Source organism: Anastrepha obliqua, chromosome 3, assembly GCF_027943255.1.
Source record: "Anastrepha obliqua isolate idAnaObli1 chromosome 3, idAnaObli1_1.0, whole genome shotgun sequence".
In the NCBI taxonomy this organism is placed as follows: domain Eukaryota; kingdom Metazoa; phylum Arthropoda; class Insecta; order Diptera; family Tephritidae; genus Anastrepha; species Anastrepha obliqua.
Genome location: NC_072894.1, coordinates 70,865,561 through 70,880,302, shown reverse-complemented (window position 1 = coordinate 70,880,302; position 14,742 = coordinate 70,865,561). Strand labels below are relative to the sequence as shown.

The window sequence follows — 14,742 nt, the reverse complement described above, 5'->3', positions numbered from 1 at the left end:
TGCCTTACGTGGAATTCAAAGCCACAACCTCTGGGATGGCAGGCTAGTGCACTTACGCTAGACTACCGAGACCGACTTTTCATTTCATAGCCATATATAAAATTCGTATAATTTTTATTGCAGGGTCCTAACTGAAACTTTGAGGCCTTTGACTTTGATTTAAATATCATTGAGTAATAGTATCCTACACATATCGAACTACCGTTGAACGGAGTTACATAAAAAATAAATAAAACATTTTATTATTCATTACACTGATTTGGCAACATTTTAGTACTCATTTCGTTTTAAATCTTAATATCTATTGCGTTTTTACTAAAAAAGAAGACATTTTTACTATCTAGTTTCTCAAAAACTTGCGATTTGCTCACTATATTTTTATTTTTCGCATAGTTTAATATACATGTGTATGTATGTAGTTAAGCATATTAGGTTGATGCAAATAAGAGGCACTTTAGGGCATACAATTTATAATATTTAATAATATTTTTTCCAACTACAATCATTATAAGAATTAGTCCTAACTAGAGCATGAAAAATTGGATTAAAATTAATAAACGCTTCTTAAGCTATCAAAAATTTTCCGTGCAAGCGTGATCTATTAGTTTTCCTAAACATTAACTATTTTTATTTATCACAAAAAAAAATTCAAATACTCAGTCCAATATGAGTCACTTTAGAGGCTTCACTTGATAATTGGATATTTTAATTCGATAAACGTTATTGTTGATAAAAAACCCTTCAGTTGTAATTCATTTAAGATTACTTTTCACTTTTTCATTAGTATTTAATCATTCATTTTGATACATATTGAATTTCCGTTGACTTATAAAATACATTTATTTATTTTTATTTAGTTGTAGATATAGTCTATACTAAGTATTGGAGTATCAAGTCAATATTGCAAATTGCTAAAAATTCGATCGAATCTCGTTAATCTAAATGCTTTTACCTGTTTATTAGATAAATTCTTATATGTTTTAACAATATGTATGTAGTTTATAACAAAACACAATTACTTACATATACATATATCAATGTTTTATGATTTTTTGTTTTTTTTTTTTTGTAAATTATATTACCGAACTCCATATTATAGTAATAATAGCTCAGTTATTACTAATGTATTACGACAATTTGTCTTTGCATTATTGTAGTTACATTAGTTATAAGACAATTAATAAGCCATATTCAGGTAACCTGAAACGTCGAATCTAATTTTTCAAGTGCGAAATTATAATAAATTAAAGAAACAAAATATTGATGTAGGCCAAATTTGGTTCCGACAAGATATATTGCGTGATTCTGTTATTTCCTAAAGCAATGCAAGCTAAATATTTATTTCCGCCTAAAAGAGTTCCTCGTCAGTCCGCAATGATGTCGGGTGTGTTCGAACGTTGCGGCAGTGATACTTTCTGAGTTAACTTTACGCTCGAGGCATTGCACATCACTAGCAGAACAAATGCAATACAAAAAAAAGACGTTGTCTGTAAAGTCGGTTTACTGACGATAGTTTAACGTGACAACGTCATAAGAAAATACTGATGCAATGGTTGCAATTTTCAAAACATAATTTCAATTTTATTTGTTTGATAGATATTTTGTATGGATATAGAGGATGTAAATGGAATCGCAATGGAATTGATCAAGTTACATTTACCCAAACATGAAAAATGACGAAACATTTATCAAATTCATGAAAGATATGTTCAATTTCGATTGTGCATCAGACGTTAATAAGTCAACAACACTAAGAGGAAACATCATCGATTTGCCTTTTTCAAGACACAATACACTCGAAACACCCTCTTTCATTTCCTACTTTTCCTATCATCGTCCTATTCTCAACAGACGAAACGGAACTCGGGTTTTTAGTGGGTGAGTCGAAAGGCAAGTTCCACACTTTTCGGCTTTCAATGCTTTGTGCCACTTCAAAAAAAAAAAAAAAAAAAAAACTCATATATGTATGTACGTATATGCTCACTCAAGTAGGAGAGAGCCAGAAGCCGAACGTTGCCGAATGCGGGGGCCGATTGTGCTCTTTGTCGTTCGTTCCGCGCTTTCGCTTGCAGTTCAAGCAAGGTGACGGCGCATGAGCAAGATAACGACACATTTTTTCGTGCGTGCAGCCGGCTAAATCGAATTAAGGGTTTTTCAATTGGCGCGGGTCGATTTTGGCGCCCTGCTGTAGCCATTTTGTTTTGGTGACATCTGTCAAATCTTTTGTTTATTATTCAGTTGTTTATGCCAAATCATCATGGCAAGTTACACGGTTGAACAGCACGTTCAAATGATAAAAATTTATTATCAAAATGAGTGTTCATTAACGCAAACGTTGCGCGCATTGCGCCCATTTTTCGGTAGACGTGGTGGTCCTTCCAATTTCTTATGGCATGTGGTTCCAGCAGGACGGCGCTACGTGCCTCACAGCAAAAGCCATTTTATTCCATTTCAACATCTACCAGCCCTTATTGAAAAACCCTTTATAAGACGTTATCACGTCAACAAATTCATTGCGCAATGAATGAGATAGGAGGCCAACAGGAGACAAAGTTTATGATTAATGCTATTTTAATCTTCAATATAGTTGATTTACTGTTGTTGGTCAGACTGGACTTTAAAAATGAGTTTGATTCGAAAAAAAGTATTGAACAAAATAAAAATTGATGCATCAGATCTGACCACCGAAGAAAATTCTTAAACATGGTCCCAGCTTATTTCTCATCAGTTATTAAAAAACCCTACAAAGGAAAAGGAAGGGGCACTCGACCATACACCCAAGAACCGATACACAATTTCTGTACTACTTTCTAACTTAATATTTCAAAAGCATTTCTATTTCTACAACATTACAGCAGCTAGTTGAGCATCGGCAAGATAGTATTAAATCAAGTAACAAGGTTGCAATATTTATTGCGGTAATTATTGAGTGACCAAACTGCGGAAGATTTCAATCCTTGGAGAGATCATCTTGAAACGAAAATCAAATAAAATTGAATAAAATGCTGAAATAAGAAAATGTTGACGTTTTCATTCGAATGCAACATGAATGCATATATTACTATTTCTTTACTTCCCTAATTTTCCGTTAATTGGTGAACGAACCACACGAATTCGATAGCCGCGGCAATTGATAAAAGAAAATTTCATTTGCAATGGAATTAATTTTTTTTTTAATTTCTTCCCTTAGGATCATTTTTAGAAATAGAGGGAAGTTAAGGAAAATATTAGCCAATCTAAATCATTCGATAATAAATTCCCTATATATACGACTTTAAACTCGAATACGTTTGAAAAATGGTAGTAATATAATATTATTGAAAAATTAAGTTGACAAAATTTTTAGTGTGGGTTGATGAAAAACGTGATGTTGAATGCTGTGATCGAAAGGGAATTGTGTATTTATAGAGCTACTATTACCTGGCCAAGGGATAAATTCTCATGTTTACTGCCAACAACTGATTACATTGAAGCGTGTAAAATTTATTCAAGGGCGGTAGAAAAAATAAAGCGAGAAAAAAATCATAGTCCTAAAAATGTTTTCCTTTTAAACATGAATACGAAAGAAAGTAGTATTCTTTATATACAAGTTGACGCAAAATTAATATAATTTTTTTTTAAGAAATAAACCTTTTTACTAAATAAAAAAATGATTTTGAGTGATTGAAATCTTTATTTTGACCTTTACGTGCTCCATTGTTTGTCTGTTTGAATACTGCAGCTGTCTAGTTCGCAAGTGTCAAATATGATTGACGTATGACACCATTTACGAAAGTTATGAATCTTGCGGTAGGGTGACTAATTTTGCGCCGCCTTGTTTATGTGATCTGCATAGGAACGCAGAACTTTTTTTGATTTATCGATTCTTGCAAAAAAGTTCAAAATCGTCTCGTAATTGTTTATAAAAAAATAATAATAAAAATACCAGTCTAACGGTTAGACGGGATAGAAGTGAAACCTTCCGTAAGACAAACTGAGAGAGAATGAGACGAAAGCAGCATTAGGGGCGGGATAATTATAGGTTCATTATAATATTGCTATAAAGTTCATATTTTATTTTCTTCATTTTATTATTATTCATCCTCAATGTTTTCAATTTCAACAAATGATACGAGTGGCTTATGATAGCTAAAATATGATACAAATGCTTTGGTTTCGATGTTGTCAACATATCTTTGAAATACCGCGTCAATTGTTGTTTTTGATCGTGTTGTCGGTTCAGTGCGATTGTTACACATTTTTAAATTGAATGTTGTATTGAGAAAGTCAATTGAAGGAACCGCTGTGTCTAATGCAAAATTTACGTTAAAATCGCCACTTAAAATCATTGGAACTTTATCGTAATCTTTTCTAAGTATCCGCGATACTTCTGGTGTATACTTTATTAAATTTTCGTGAATGAATTCCGTGATGCTATTTATTGATTTTTTTTCTGTCGATATTCACGACACTTTTCTGCATTGTTTTTCGGCATAATTGCGGTAAATATTTAAAAATGAAAATATTTACGAATATAAAAATACACACGCGGTTGCTATTATGAGCGTCCCCAGCAAAACCTGCGTGACCGAAACTCTAACACAATTACATTTTTTTGAATGTTACAAACACATATGCACGCAGGTTTTGCTGGGGCGTGACCGAAACTCTAACACAATTACACATATGCACTCGTATTTGTTTGAAAATCGACTTTTTTTTTGGTTCTCCGTCACCTTTGGAAAATGTGTAAACAGTAAGCAAACTTTATTCAAATATTTTCCCTCATTTTTGCATCAGCAAAATTAAACAAACGCCGTAGCCGAATGGGTTGGTGCGTGACTACTATTCAGAATTCACAGAGAGAACGTCAGTTCGAATCTCGGTGAAAACACCAAAATTAAGGAAAACTATTTTTCTAATAGCGCTCACCCCTCAGCAGGCAATGGCAAAACACCGAGTGTATTTCTGCCATGAAAAAAAGCTCCTCATAAACATATCATAAAATAAAATAAAATAACTGTATAAAAAAAATTTTTTCTTGTGATTCGAACCAAAGATTTTGGATCGGAAGCTCACATTGCTAGTCGCTCGACTACCGCGCCATGCTGTCGGCGCTGGCCTAAAAGTTATTTAGTTCGTCGCTACGTTTATATCAACATATAATATAACGCTTCGTAACTAAATAACTCTTAGGCCAGCACCTACAGCATGAAGCGGTAGCCGAGCGACTAGCAATGTGAGCTTCCGATCCAAAATCCTTGGTTCGAATCACAAGAAAAAATAAAAGTTATTTTTATTTAGTTTGTCGCTACGTTTATATCAACATATAATATAACGCTTCGTAGCCAAGTTGGTCGCTTTTTTCGTTTCACTTTTTCCCAAATCACTCCCAACGATTCTAAAGAAGTTTTCACTTCAAAAATTATGTAAAATATCGAACAAATTCGAAGTAGGTATTCTTACCTAGAATATAACTCTGAGTACACAACCTATTATGGTTCTGAATCAAGAACCATGCATAGCTCAAATAAGCTGTAAGTTATCGTTATTTATTTTCACAATTTCCCGGATGTAGGAGTTTTTTATATTGATGGCGCATGTCAATTATCCTATTGTGAAACCGAGAGCATTCTTGTCATATAATGAATCGTAAATTTATGTAATGAATTTAAATCCCAGAATTGATATTAAAAATAATTTACGCAAAATAGGTGGGTGGAGGAAATACTATCCACACTTTTCTGGGAATCTGTTTAGTTCTATGACAAACTCAAATCTGAGACGGTATGGTAACTGACATTGGCCCAACGAACTAAGAACTAAAATATCTGATTTTTAAGATTTTAACATACATACGTATATACATAAATAGTACTTTCAATGTAAATTAAGAGCTCCTCCTAACAGTTGTTTGCTTGCAGAGCAGAGCACGGCTTGGTGGTGCTGGTGTGGAGATATAATATTAAAAAAGTATATAAAAATAGATTCAGAATATGTATAAAATATTATTCATAAAAGTATGTATATTAGTTATGTGAAAATAAATCATTTTACGAAAAATTTAGTAGATATACTAAATGAGGTCGAGATATTAAGACATATTTCGTCGAAACAAACTCAACACAAGAGTTTTATATATTTTTTAACATAAGGGTTGTACTTAACAGCATAAAGGGATCGAGATAGATATAGATACCCATATATGTACATATGTATACATACATATTTCAAATGCTCAGAATGATAGGAGTTGATTTAGACACGTCTGTCCGTGTGTACGATAACTCAAGCAAAAATTTATATATTCAGTGAAACCCGGTACACATAGTGCTCCTTGTCCAAGTTAAGCTGGTATTGAAAATGTGTGAACTGGGTCAATAACCACGCCCACCTCTCATATAACGTTAATTTCCAAACAAGGAAACATCGTGAAAAAAATTAGACGCAAGTAAGATTTTGAAAAAAACGAGTGATGAAATACCCCTATTTGGATAAACCCATAACGAATTAATAAAACTCGCCAGAAATTCGTACATCTCATTAGCTCTATTGAAAATTTACAAATTCCGTCGAAGTGCGAACCTCCAATAAATCTGAATCTAGTACCATAAAGCCAAGGTCCGAAAACGATCGCGAAGAAACACCATAAACTGTCACAGTCTCACTAGTCTCGCAAAATTAGATTTATTGGATGGAGTACTACACCGCCAGCCGATACAGGTTTTTTAATTAAGTCATTTGTTATTAATCGGAATGTTGACTGTTTCTAAATATTAAAACAAAAATAATAATAATAATTGAAATATAAAATATTACTTTTTTACATTTTTAGATAGAAACTAGTTGGTGGCCCGTAGCCCAATGGGTTGGTGCATGACTACCATTCGGAATTCAGAGAGCACGTAGGTTCGAATCTCGACGAAAGACCAAAAGAAGAAAATGTTTTTTCTAATAGTGGTCGCCCCTCGGCAGGCAATGGTAAAAATCTCCGCATAAAGCCGGAGTCGGCTTGAAACTGTAGGTACCACCATTTGTGGAACAACATCAAGACGCACGCCACAAATAGGAGGAGCTCGGCCAAACACCCAAATAGGGTGTACGCGTAAATTATATATATATAGTTGGTGGCCCATCATTTAATAAAGGGTGATCAGATTGGAGGTACTTTTTCCAATAAGTACATTTTCCAGCGGCTCATATTTCTTTAAAGACGAGGCTGGTGCCAATGTAACAGTGAATGGCGAACGCTCTCCGCCACGATAAAAGACTTTCTGATGTCGGAAATTGAAGCCCGTGATCTCCAACGACTTGCGCGCTTTGTTAAACTCGGGCAAAATCGCGTAAGCGGCTATCGCGCCAATTAAGGAGAAGATCATCAAAATATTTGGTTCCAACGAGACGGCGCTGTATGGAAAAGGTCGTGCAACAATGGATTTACCGCGTCGTCGTTTCGGTGAGCAATTTATCTTTCGTCTCGGACCTGTGGACTGGCCACCAAGATCGTGCGATATCAGACCTTTGGACTTTGCTTTGTGGATAAATCAGCTTCGATTGAGGCATTGGAAACCAATATTACTAAAGTTATTGACGAGATACCGGCCGAAGTCCTCCAGCGAGTCATTCAAAATTGATGTTTACGTATGGCCGAATTACGGCGGCTAACATTTGAAAGGGATTTTCTTTAAAAAATAAATGCCATGAAGGGTTTTACACAAAAATAATAAATATTGCTCCATCAATTTGAATTTTCGTTGTTTTAATTCAATTTAAAATCCGCTGCCCCAAAATTGATCACCCTTTACAAACACATTTGCTTACGAGCCGTACATTACGAAACTAAGAAGCTAAACTTAATTAAAACTCGTAATGCCTGAAAAACCTGGTCAAGGTATAGTGATAACCCATCTGCTTAAAGTGTTGTGAGTGGAAATAACAAAAAATAATTTTTTACGAATGAACGCAATAATGTAAGTTCTTGAAAAATAAAGTGGAAAAACTAACTGATCTTTTTTTTATTTGCTGTGGTTTTTATTCCCATCCTCTCAAATTCTACAATCAATGCATCGAGTGCGAGTGATGATTTAAGTATTCGGTTTGTATGGTTTTTTTATTGAAAGATCTTTTTTTTTTGAATTTCTTTACTAGTTAATTTTAATTACATTGTATGCCAGTATTTATTGTATTTTGTTTGTATACGTACTATATAAATTTTTTATAATGTATTGTATATTTATAATATATGTAAACGTATATATCTAAGTTGTGATATAACCAACATTATCATTTGCAAATTCTATTCAATTCAAGTTAGTTGTATTCATAATTGTTTGTTTAATATAAATGTTTGGGTTTAGTTTTTGCTTCAACAACAACAATAATTGCATGTTGACTCTTTATTATTTACGCTACTTTCTTTTTATTTTATTCGTCTGCTTTAACTCCCTTTTTGGGAGCATTTATTTATTGCCGAATGCATCCTAGGGATAATCACACCACACCTTCACTATTAGAACGGGGGACAATCCAAGTGAAATTCGCTTAGCACAGATATAAGCAAAAAATAATCAAAAGACATGATTAAAATAATAATAAAAATCAGTTTCGACTTGTGGCTGTTTGCTCGGCTTTTGGTTAGTGGATTTTGTGTCCCTAGTGGCGTGTGGTTCATGGTAATGATTATGATGATGATTATGGTGGTGAGGATTGTGGCTGTGATAGCTATCCTCAGCGAAATTCGTCGCGTGATCATTCTCATAATCATTATTGATATCAGCTATAAATATGTTAATGAAGAATATTAATACGACTATCAAATAAAGGATACAAATTAGTATTACAACAAATTGGTGATGACAACAACAATAATATAACATTCCCTATTATATAACAGCTTGCTCCACATAGTTGGCAGGCAGCATACCGGTCTTGCCGGTGCGTTCGACGCGCCCGGTCATCCAGCCGGAATCGGCAGATTCTACTTCAAAGATAACATCACCTTCCCGGAAGCTTACTTCATCGGTATCTTGGGCTTCATAATCATACAAAGCCCGATAGACACGCTGTGAAAGAGGGTAAAGAGAGAACAAATATGAATTTATTATTATTTCATGTAATTTATAATTATTTGTATGTAATTGAACTCAAAATGAATATTAAATTCGTGGTTAAGGTGAGGAAAAGGTGAGCAGTCTCTATACTCGTATACGTACATACGGTATGTGTGTACATAACCAGTTAAAAAACTCGAAAATTTCAAAAATTGGTACTTTACTGCAAAAATTAGACTCACTTTTTCTAACTAAAACTTAATATAAGCACTAATGGGAATATTTAGAAAGAAATATAAAACTGTTTTCTATTTGTGGACGTAACGAATAGTTTCTCACAACTACGTGGGCAAATTCTATCAGCATATTTCCTCACCTAGAAACGGGAGTAAGGCGTTTAATAAAAATTAAAGAAAGTATTTCGTTCAGCATTCCACGTTTAAATCAACGTCTCCTTCGCAAGCATTTTAGGATAAAAAATTGAGATGCATTTTATTCTCAATTATTTTGACGATTTTTTATTTACAATGTAAATTGCCCTTAAATAAGCAGTCTAGCTATTGATAACGCAAGATCATCATGTGACATATCGCGAGATAAAATCATCCTTCGCCATTCGTGGAACCATTCAATATTGCGTGAACATTTGGACGCCAAGAAGATTTGTTCTCGTTGGATACAGCACATTTTGTCAATTGCCTAAAAAAGGAATTGTGTCGATTGGTCTAAACAAATTTTGAAGAAATTCAACCGCGGTGGTTCAAAAAACGTCTATTACATCGCAGCAACAGGTGATGAATTTTGGATATATGCATATGCGCTGAAAGCAAAACAGCAATCAAAGAGTGTTCCAAAAAGAGCCAAATCCAAAAAAAAGTTTTTTTTGCTGAAGAATCACTTCCTTAGCAAAAAGTCGCCTGTATTTCGAAAAATTTGGTTATATCGCAACTATAGGACTAGAAAAACTTAAACCAGTCAATTCTGAGTGGTACACAACTATTTGTTTGCCAGGAATTTTCGGAGAATTAAGGAAAATCAACCGCTGAAGACGAACCATCCTTCATCCGGACAATGCGAGCTTTCATGTGTCGGTTCACACAAGAAAGTTTTTGAGCGCTCAAAGATCGAATTAATGGGTCGGTCATCCGGCTTACATCCTCTTTTGGGACCTAATGATTTCTTTTTGTTCCCAAATATCAACAATTAAATGCAAGTTCAACACCTGAAGGACCTTTTGAAGCCTTTAAACAGCTTGTTTCGGAAGTATCCACTAAAGAGTGGCAAGAGTGTTTTGAAAATTGGTTCAAGCGGATACACAAGTGTATTGACTTACAAGGAGAATACTTTGAAAAATAATAAAGCCATTTACATTATTATTTCATTATGATTTTATTAACATAATAACAATAATAACGTTAAATATATTGTAACAGACAATTCTCGTAGTAGCAAAATCATTGATTTAAATTAATAAAAGCGGCCACCGTGGGTTGGTGCGTGCTTACCATTCGGAGTTCAGAGAGAACGTTGGTTCGAATCTCGGGGAAACACCAAAATGAAGAAAAGGTTTTTTTTCGAGAGTATTTCGGCCGACTTAGAGCTGTAGGTCCCTCCATTTGTGGAACAACATCACGACGCACGCCACAAATAGGAGGAGGAGCTCGGCCAAATACCTAGAAACGGTGTACTCGCCAATTATATATGTACATATATATTTAAATAAATTGTTATTATCACGACGCCGTAGCCGAATGGATTGGTGCGTGACTACCATTCGGAAGTGCACGGGATCGAAACCCCGGACATGAAACATTAAATGATAGGAAATGTCGTTTGTAATAGCGGTCGCCCTCGGCAGGTAGTGGCAAACCACCGAGTGTATTTCTGCTTCCTCATAAAAACCCATCTCCCGTTCGAAGGCTGTGATTAATTGAATATTGCTAAATTAACTTTTGTTGGTAACTTATGTATTTTTAAAGCAACCTAGTAAATACTTCCGCAACCTATATTTGAAAGGCATCGATTAGTCAAGACTCAACGAGAAAGCTTCTCACTGAGGTTTTCCGTTCGTTTACTATTTCGAATATTTTTCTCTTTGAGCGAGATCAGGTGGCAATTCGCCAGAGTTTCGGCGATGGATAATATTTTCTGGAAAACTAGCCGAACTAGCCTCATATGTCTATTAACTTACCAGACTTGGTTTCGATTGTTGTTGCATTATTTGCTGATAATACTGCTGCTGCTGCTGTTGTTGTTGTTGATGCTGATGCTGTTGCTGCTGCTGATGAAGCGCATGCTGTTGTTGCTGCTGATGCAATAGTTGTTGTTGCTGCTGCTGGTGTTGTGATTGTTGTTGTTGCAATTGGTGATGCGATGCTGATTCGCCAGCCAACGAACTATAAATGCCATTAGCAGGATCAATATCGGCTATCGAACCGATACGCTTAGGGTATGCGTTGTTCACTGAATGGTGAATAGAGCGAGAGAGAGAGAGAGAGAGAGAGAGAGAGATTTAATGAGATATTATATACAATAAAATTGAATGTATGCGTTTTGGAAGCGGCATCGTAAAAAACATACAAGATACGAAGCTTGGCAACATACGGGACGCATCTTTTATGAAACGATGTGCATAAGGCGGACAAATACACAAAATGTTGTTTGAGACTCAATATACAAGTACAATATACAATAACCGTTATTATTTACAATTAATTAAAGAGACTTCATATCCTAATTTTTACAAGCACTTCACTGGCTTATAGCTAACGCTAGCACTACACTCACCCGAGCCGCGACTGTCAGAGCTATAAATGAGCGTTGTACTGGGCCGGCCGGTGTTGGGCATGGGCCGTGGTCCATCGGTTAACGGATCATAGTCAGCGATCTTGCCAATGCTGTTCATCGCCACAGCTGTCGAGCTGCCATTATTTACTAGGCCACCACTGCCGCCACCGACGCCCGTGTGACTGTGACTGTGATTGCTGCCAACGGCAGTGCCGGTACTAATAGCACCGTTGCTATTGGGATGCGGCAGATTGTTTGTTGCACCGCCCAGCGATGTGTTCGACGAAAAGTGACTGTTATAGTTGTTGCTGGCGTAGAGTTGTTGTGTAGTTTGTGGCACGACACTAGTAAGACCAGTCACACTACCTCCTCCATTGTTGGCATTAGCAGCACTCGCAGTGTTGCTGTTGCTGTGATATGAGGCGGTCTTTTGCGGCTGCTGTTGGTAAGTCAAGTTGTTATTGTTGCTGTTGTTGACGGCAGCGGCAGCGGCGCGTGTATAATTGTCGTATTGATCATAGGTGACAGCATTCGTGATCGTCCCGCTACCATAACCCCCACCACCGCCGCTGCCGCTGGAGCTGGTTACATTCTCATTAAGGTGAGTTGTTTGCGCGCCGCCACCGGTTGAATGCTGAGAATTTTGCAAAATTGCCGAACGCAACTGATTGTAGGTGTTTGACGGCGGCTGATGTTGCGGGGATGGATGGTTTGTGGCCGCTGTTGGATACAAATGTGATGTTTGTTTAATTGGTTGTTGCTGTTGTAGCATTTGTTGTTGTTGTTGGTGGTGTTGGTGATGGTGTTGATGCTGCTGTTGCAACATTTGCTGCTGTTGCTGGTGATATTGTTGGCGCAATGCCTGTGGCTGCTGATAATGTTGATATTGTTCATGTTGTTGGTGTTGTAATTGTTGTTGTTGTGGATGGTGTTGATAGTGTAGTTGTGCTGATTGCTGTTGTGCTTGATAATGCTGGTGATGTGCGTGTTGTTGTTGTTGTTGCGGTGGTGGCTGATATTGTGGCTGGTGTGTCTGCTGCCTGTGATTGTGACTTTGTTGTGTGTGTTGTTGTGGCATCTGTTGGCTATTGTAAATGTGTGTATTGCTGGCGTTAGCTGCCTGATTGCTGGATATTATTGCCGCTGTATTGTGTTGCTGGTGCTGTATTGGTGGCGGCGGTAGTGTTGCGGCGGCTGCTACAGCTGTGGCTGTTGGTGGTGTGGGAGCATATTGTGAGAACTGTTCGGCAGCCAATGTCTCAGAGAAATACTCCGTTTCCTCTGAATTTTATTTAAGCGAATTTTCATGCATTTTTTCATGAATTTTCGAATTGTTTTTTATTCGATTTTTTTGAATTTAATTTAATTTAATTTGCGATTTTGTATTTTGCAATTAGTATGATGAAGGTGCACGTGTGTGAGTGGTTGGTGTGTGTATATGTGCCAACAATAAAAGGTTAACAATTGTAGCGAGCAGTGATGATTATACATATATTGTGTGTGTTCCCAATGGTCATTTGTCGTTTGTCAGTTGACATATTGAGTTTTTTGTATTTTTGTTTTGTTTTTCGTTTTAGCGTTGATATGTTGTGTTTTGTTGTTGGTTGAAATCGAGAATGAAAACGTAAACGGACAACACATGCACGATGTCACAGAAAATAAAATGAAATAAAAAATGCAAACAATAGTAAACAAGTGCTATATAATTGTAACAATCGTTCTAGATATGTATATACATTATGTATGTAAGCAAACTGAGATATTTTGAATAATAGTTATGATACGTTTTTAAATATACATAGTAAAATAAGGATGTACATACATTCGGAGAAATTTATTACATCCCATCCCGATTTTTCCAACGCATCTTAAATTTTCCAAACATTAGATTACAAATGGTGGTTATTGGTTTTCTATAACTATTTGAAAGCTGCTTTGCATATTTCTACTATCAAATTTAAGCTGCAAGTACTTGAAATAAAGTCATCTCTCACAATATACAACAATATGTATGTGTGTATTTCCAGAGGCCAAAACCAACGGAAAGGCGAGAATGGAACTATCAACGATCTAGTGGAGTTTTTCAGTCTGCTAACAAATGTAGTATAGTGAAGGCACACATACATATGCATTACTGGACACAACCCAAGCGGTAGTTTTTCCTTCACTTTAATGGAATTAATTAATTCTGCGAGAAATAGCATACGGATGGTAAAGTTTTTTGTACATATCGTCCCCTTAGTATTAAAATAGCCTATACATTTTTTGATGTTTTGAGAAAATGAATTTCAAACTTTTTGTCGAAAGTAGCTCTCACTCAAATCTCGTTGTCTGTAAATATTTATTATTTTTTGACTGACGTTTTGACCCACTTTGTGGAACTAGAATTTGACAAAATTTTGACCACATATAATATCGACGATAGAGAATCCAAAAATTCAATAAAAAAATAATAGCCTATGAGCAAATAGGCTATTGTTATACTAAGGGGACGATATATAGAGGTAAATTTCAGCACTCTGTGGTCTGTTTTCCAGTTCCCTTCGAGATATGTCTAGTTGGTACACTTATCTCAGCTTAAGCGCCAACTTGAGTAAAGTAGAATTTAAATATAGTATGCTCTTTTCGAGAACATATACCACCTTGATCTAAAAGTTCCCGGAAGAATCGCCAGGTGACACTCTAAGTAAACTGATTTAAGTTCTGTTTTTTTTTGTTAGGTTGCCACATCTGTGATTAACACTCCTAGCACTACCATTCCAAAATTTTATCACCATTGCTTGACATTTACGCCGTCTTGAGTAAATCTACTTCTGCACGTGTTTTCGTTTTTTTTTTACAGTTTTAAAAATTGCTTTGAATTTGCTACGATTATTAAATTTTGCGTTAAAAATGGATTCAAAAATGCGAAATAGTTATAAATGTT

The 14,742-nt window shown here is 35.7% G+C and overlaps 1 protein-coding gene across 3 annotated transcripts in view; it reads right to left on the bottom strand.

Annotated features, from left to right (window-relative positions):
• Positions 1–8,739: 8,739 nt before the first annotated feature.
• Positions 8,740–14,742, bottom strand: part of LOC129240512 (LIM and SH3 domain protein Lasp) — a 119,793-nt gene continuing 113,790 nt past the window's right edge. The window contains exons 5-7 of one of the 3 annotated variants that reach the window (XM_054876359.1): positions 11,817–13,097; positions 11,221–11,492; positions 8,740–9,041 (exon numbers count right to left, since the gene is read on the bottom strand). In XM_054876359.1, coding sequence (XP_054732334.1) covers positions 8,862–9,041; positions 11,221–11,492; positions 11,817–13,097 — 1,733 coding nt within the window. In that variant the 3' untranslated portion in view covers positions 8,740–8,861. The remainder of the gene's footprint in view (positions 9,042–11,220; positions 11,493–11,816; positions 13,098–14,742) is intronic. The other 2 variants (XM_054876360.1, XM_054876361.1) reach the window with 2 other exon arrangements.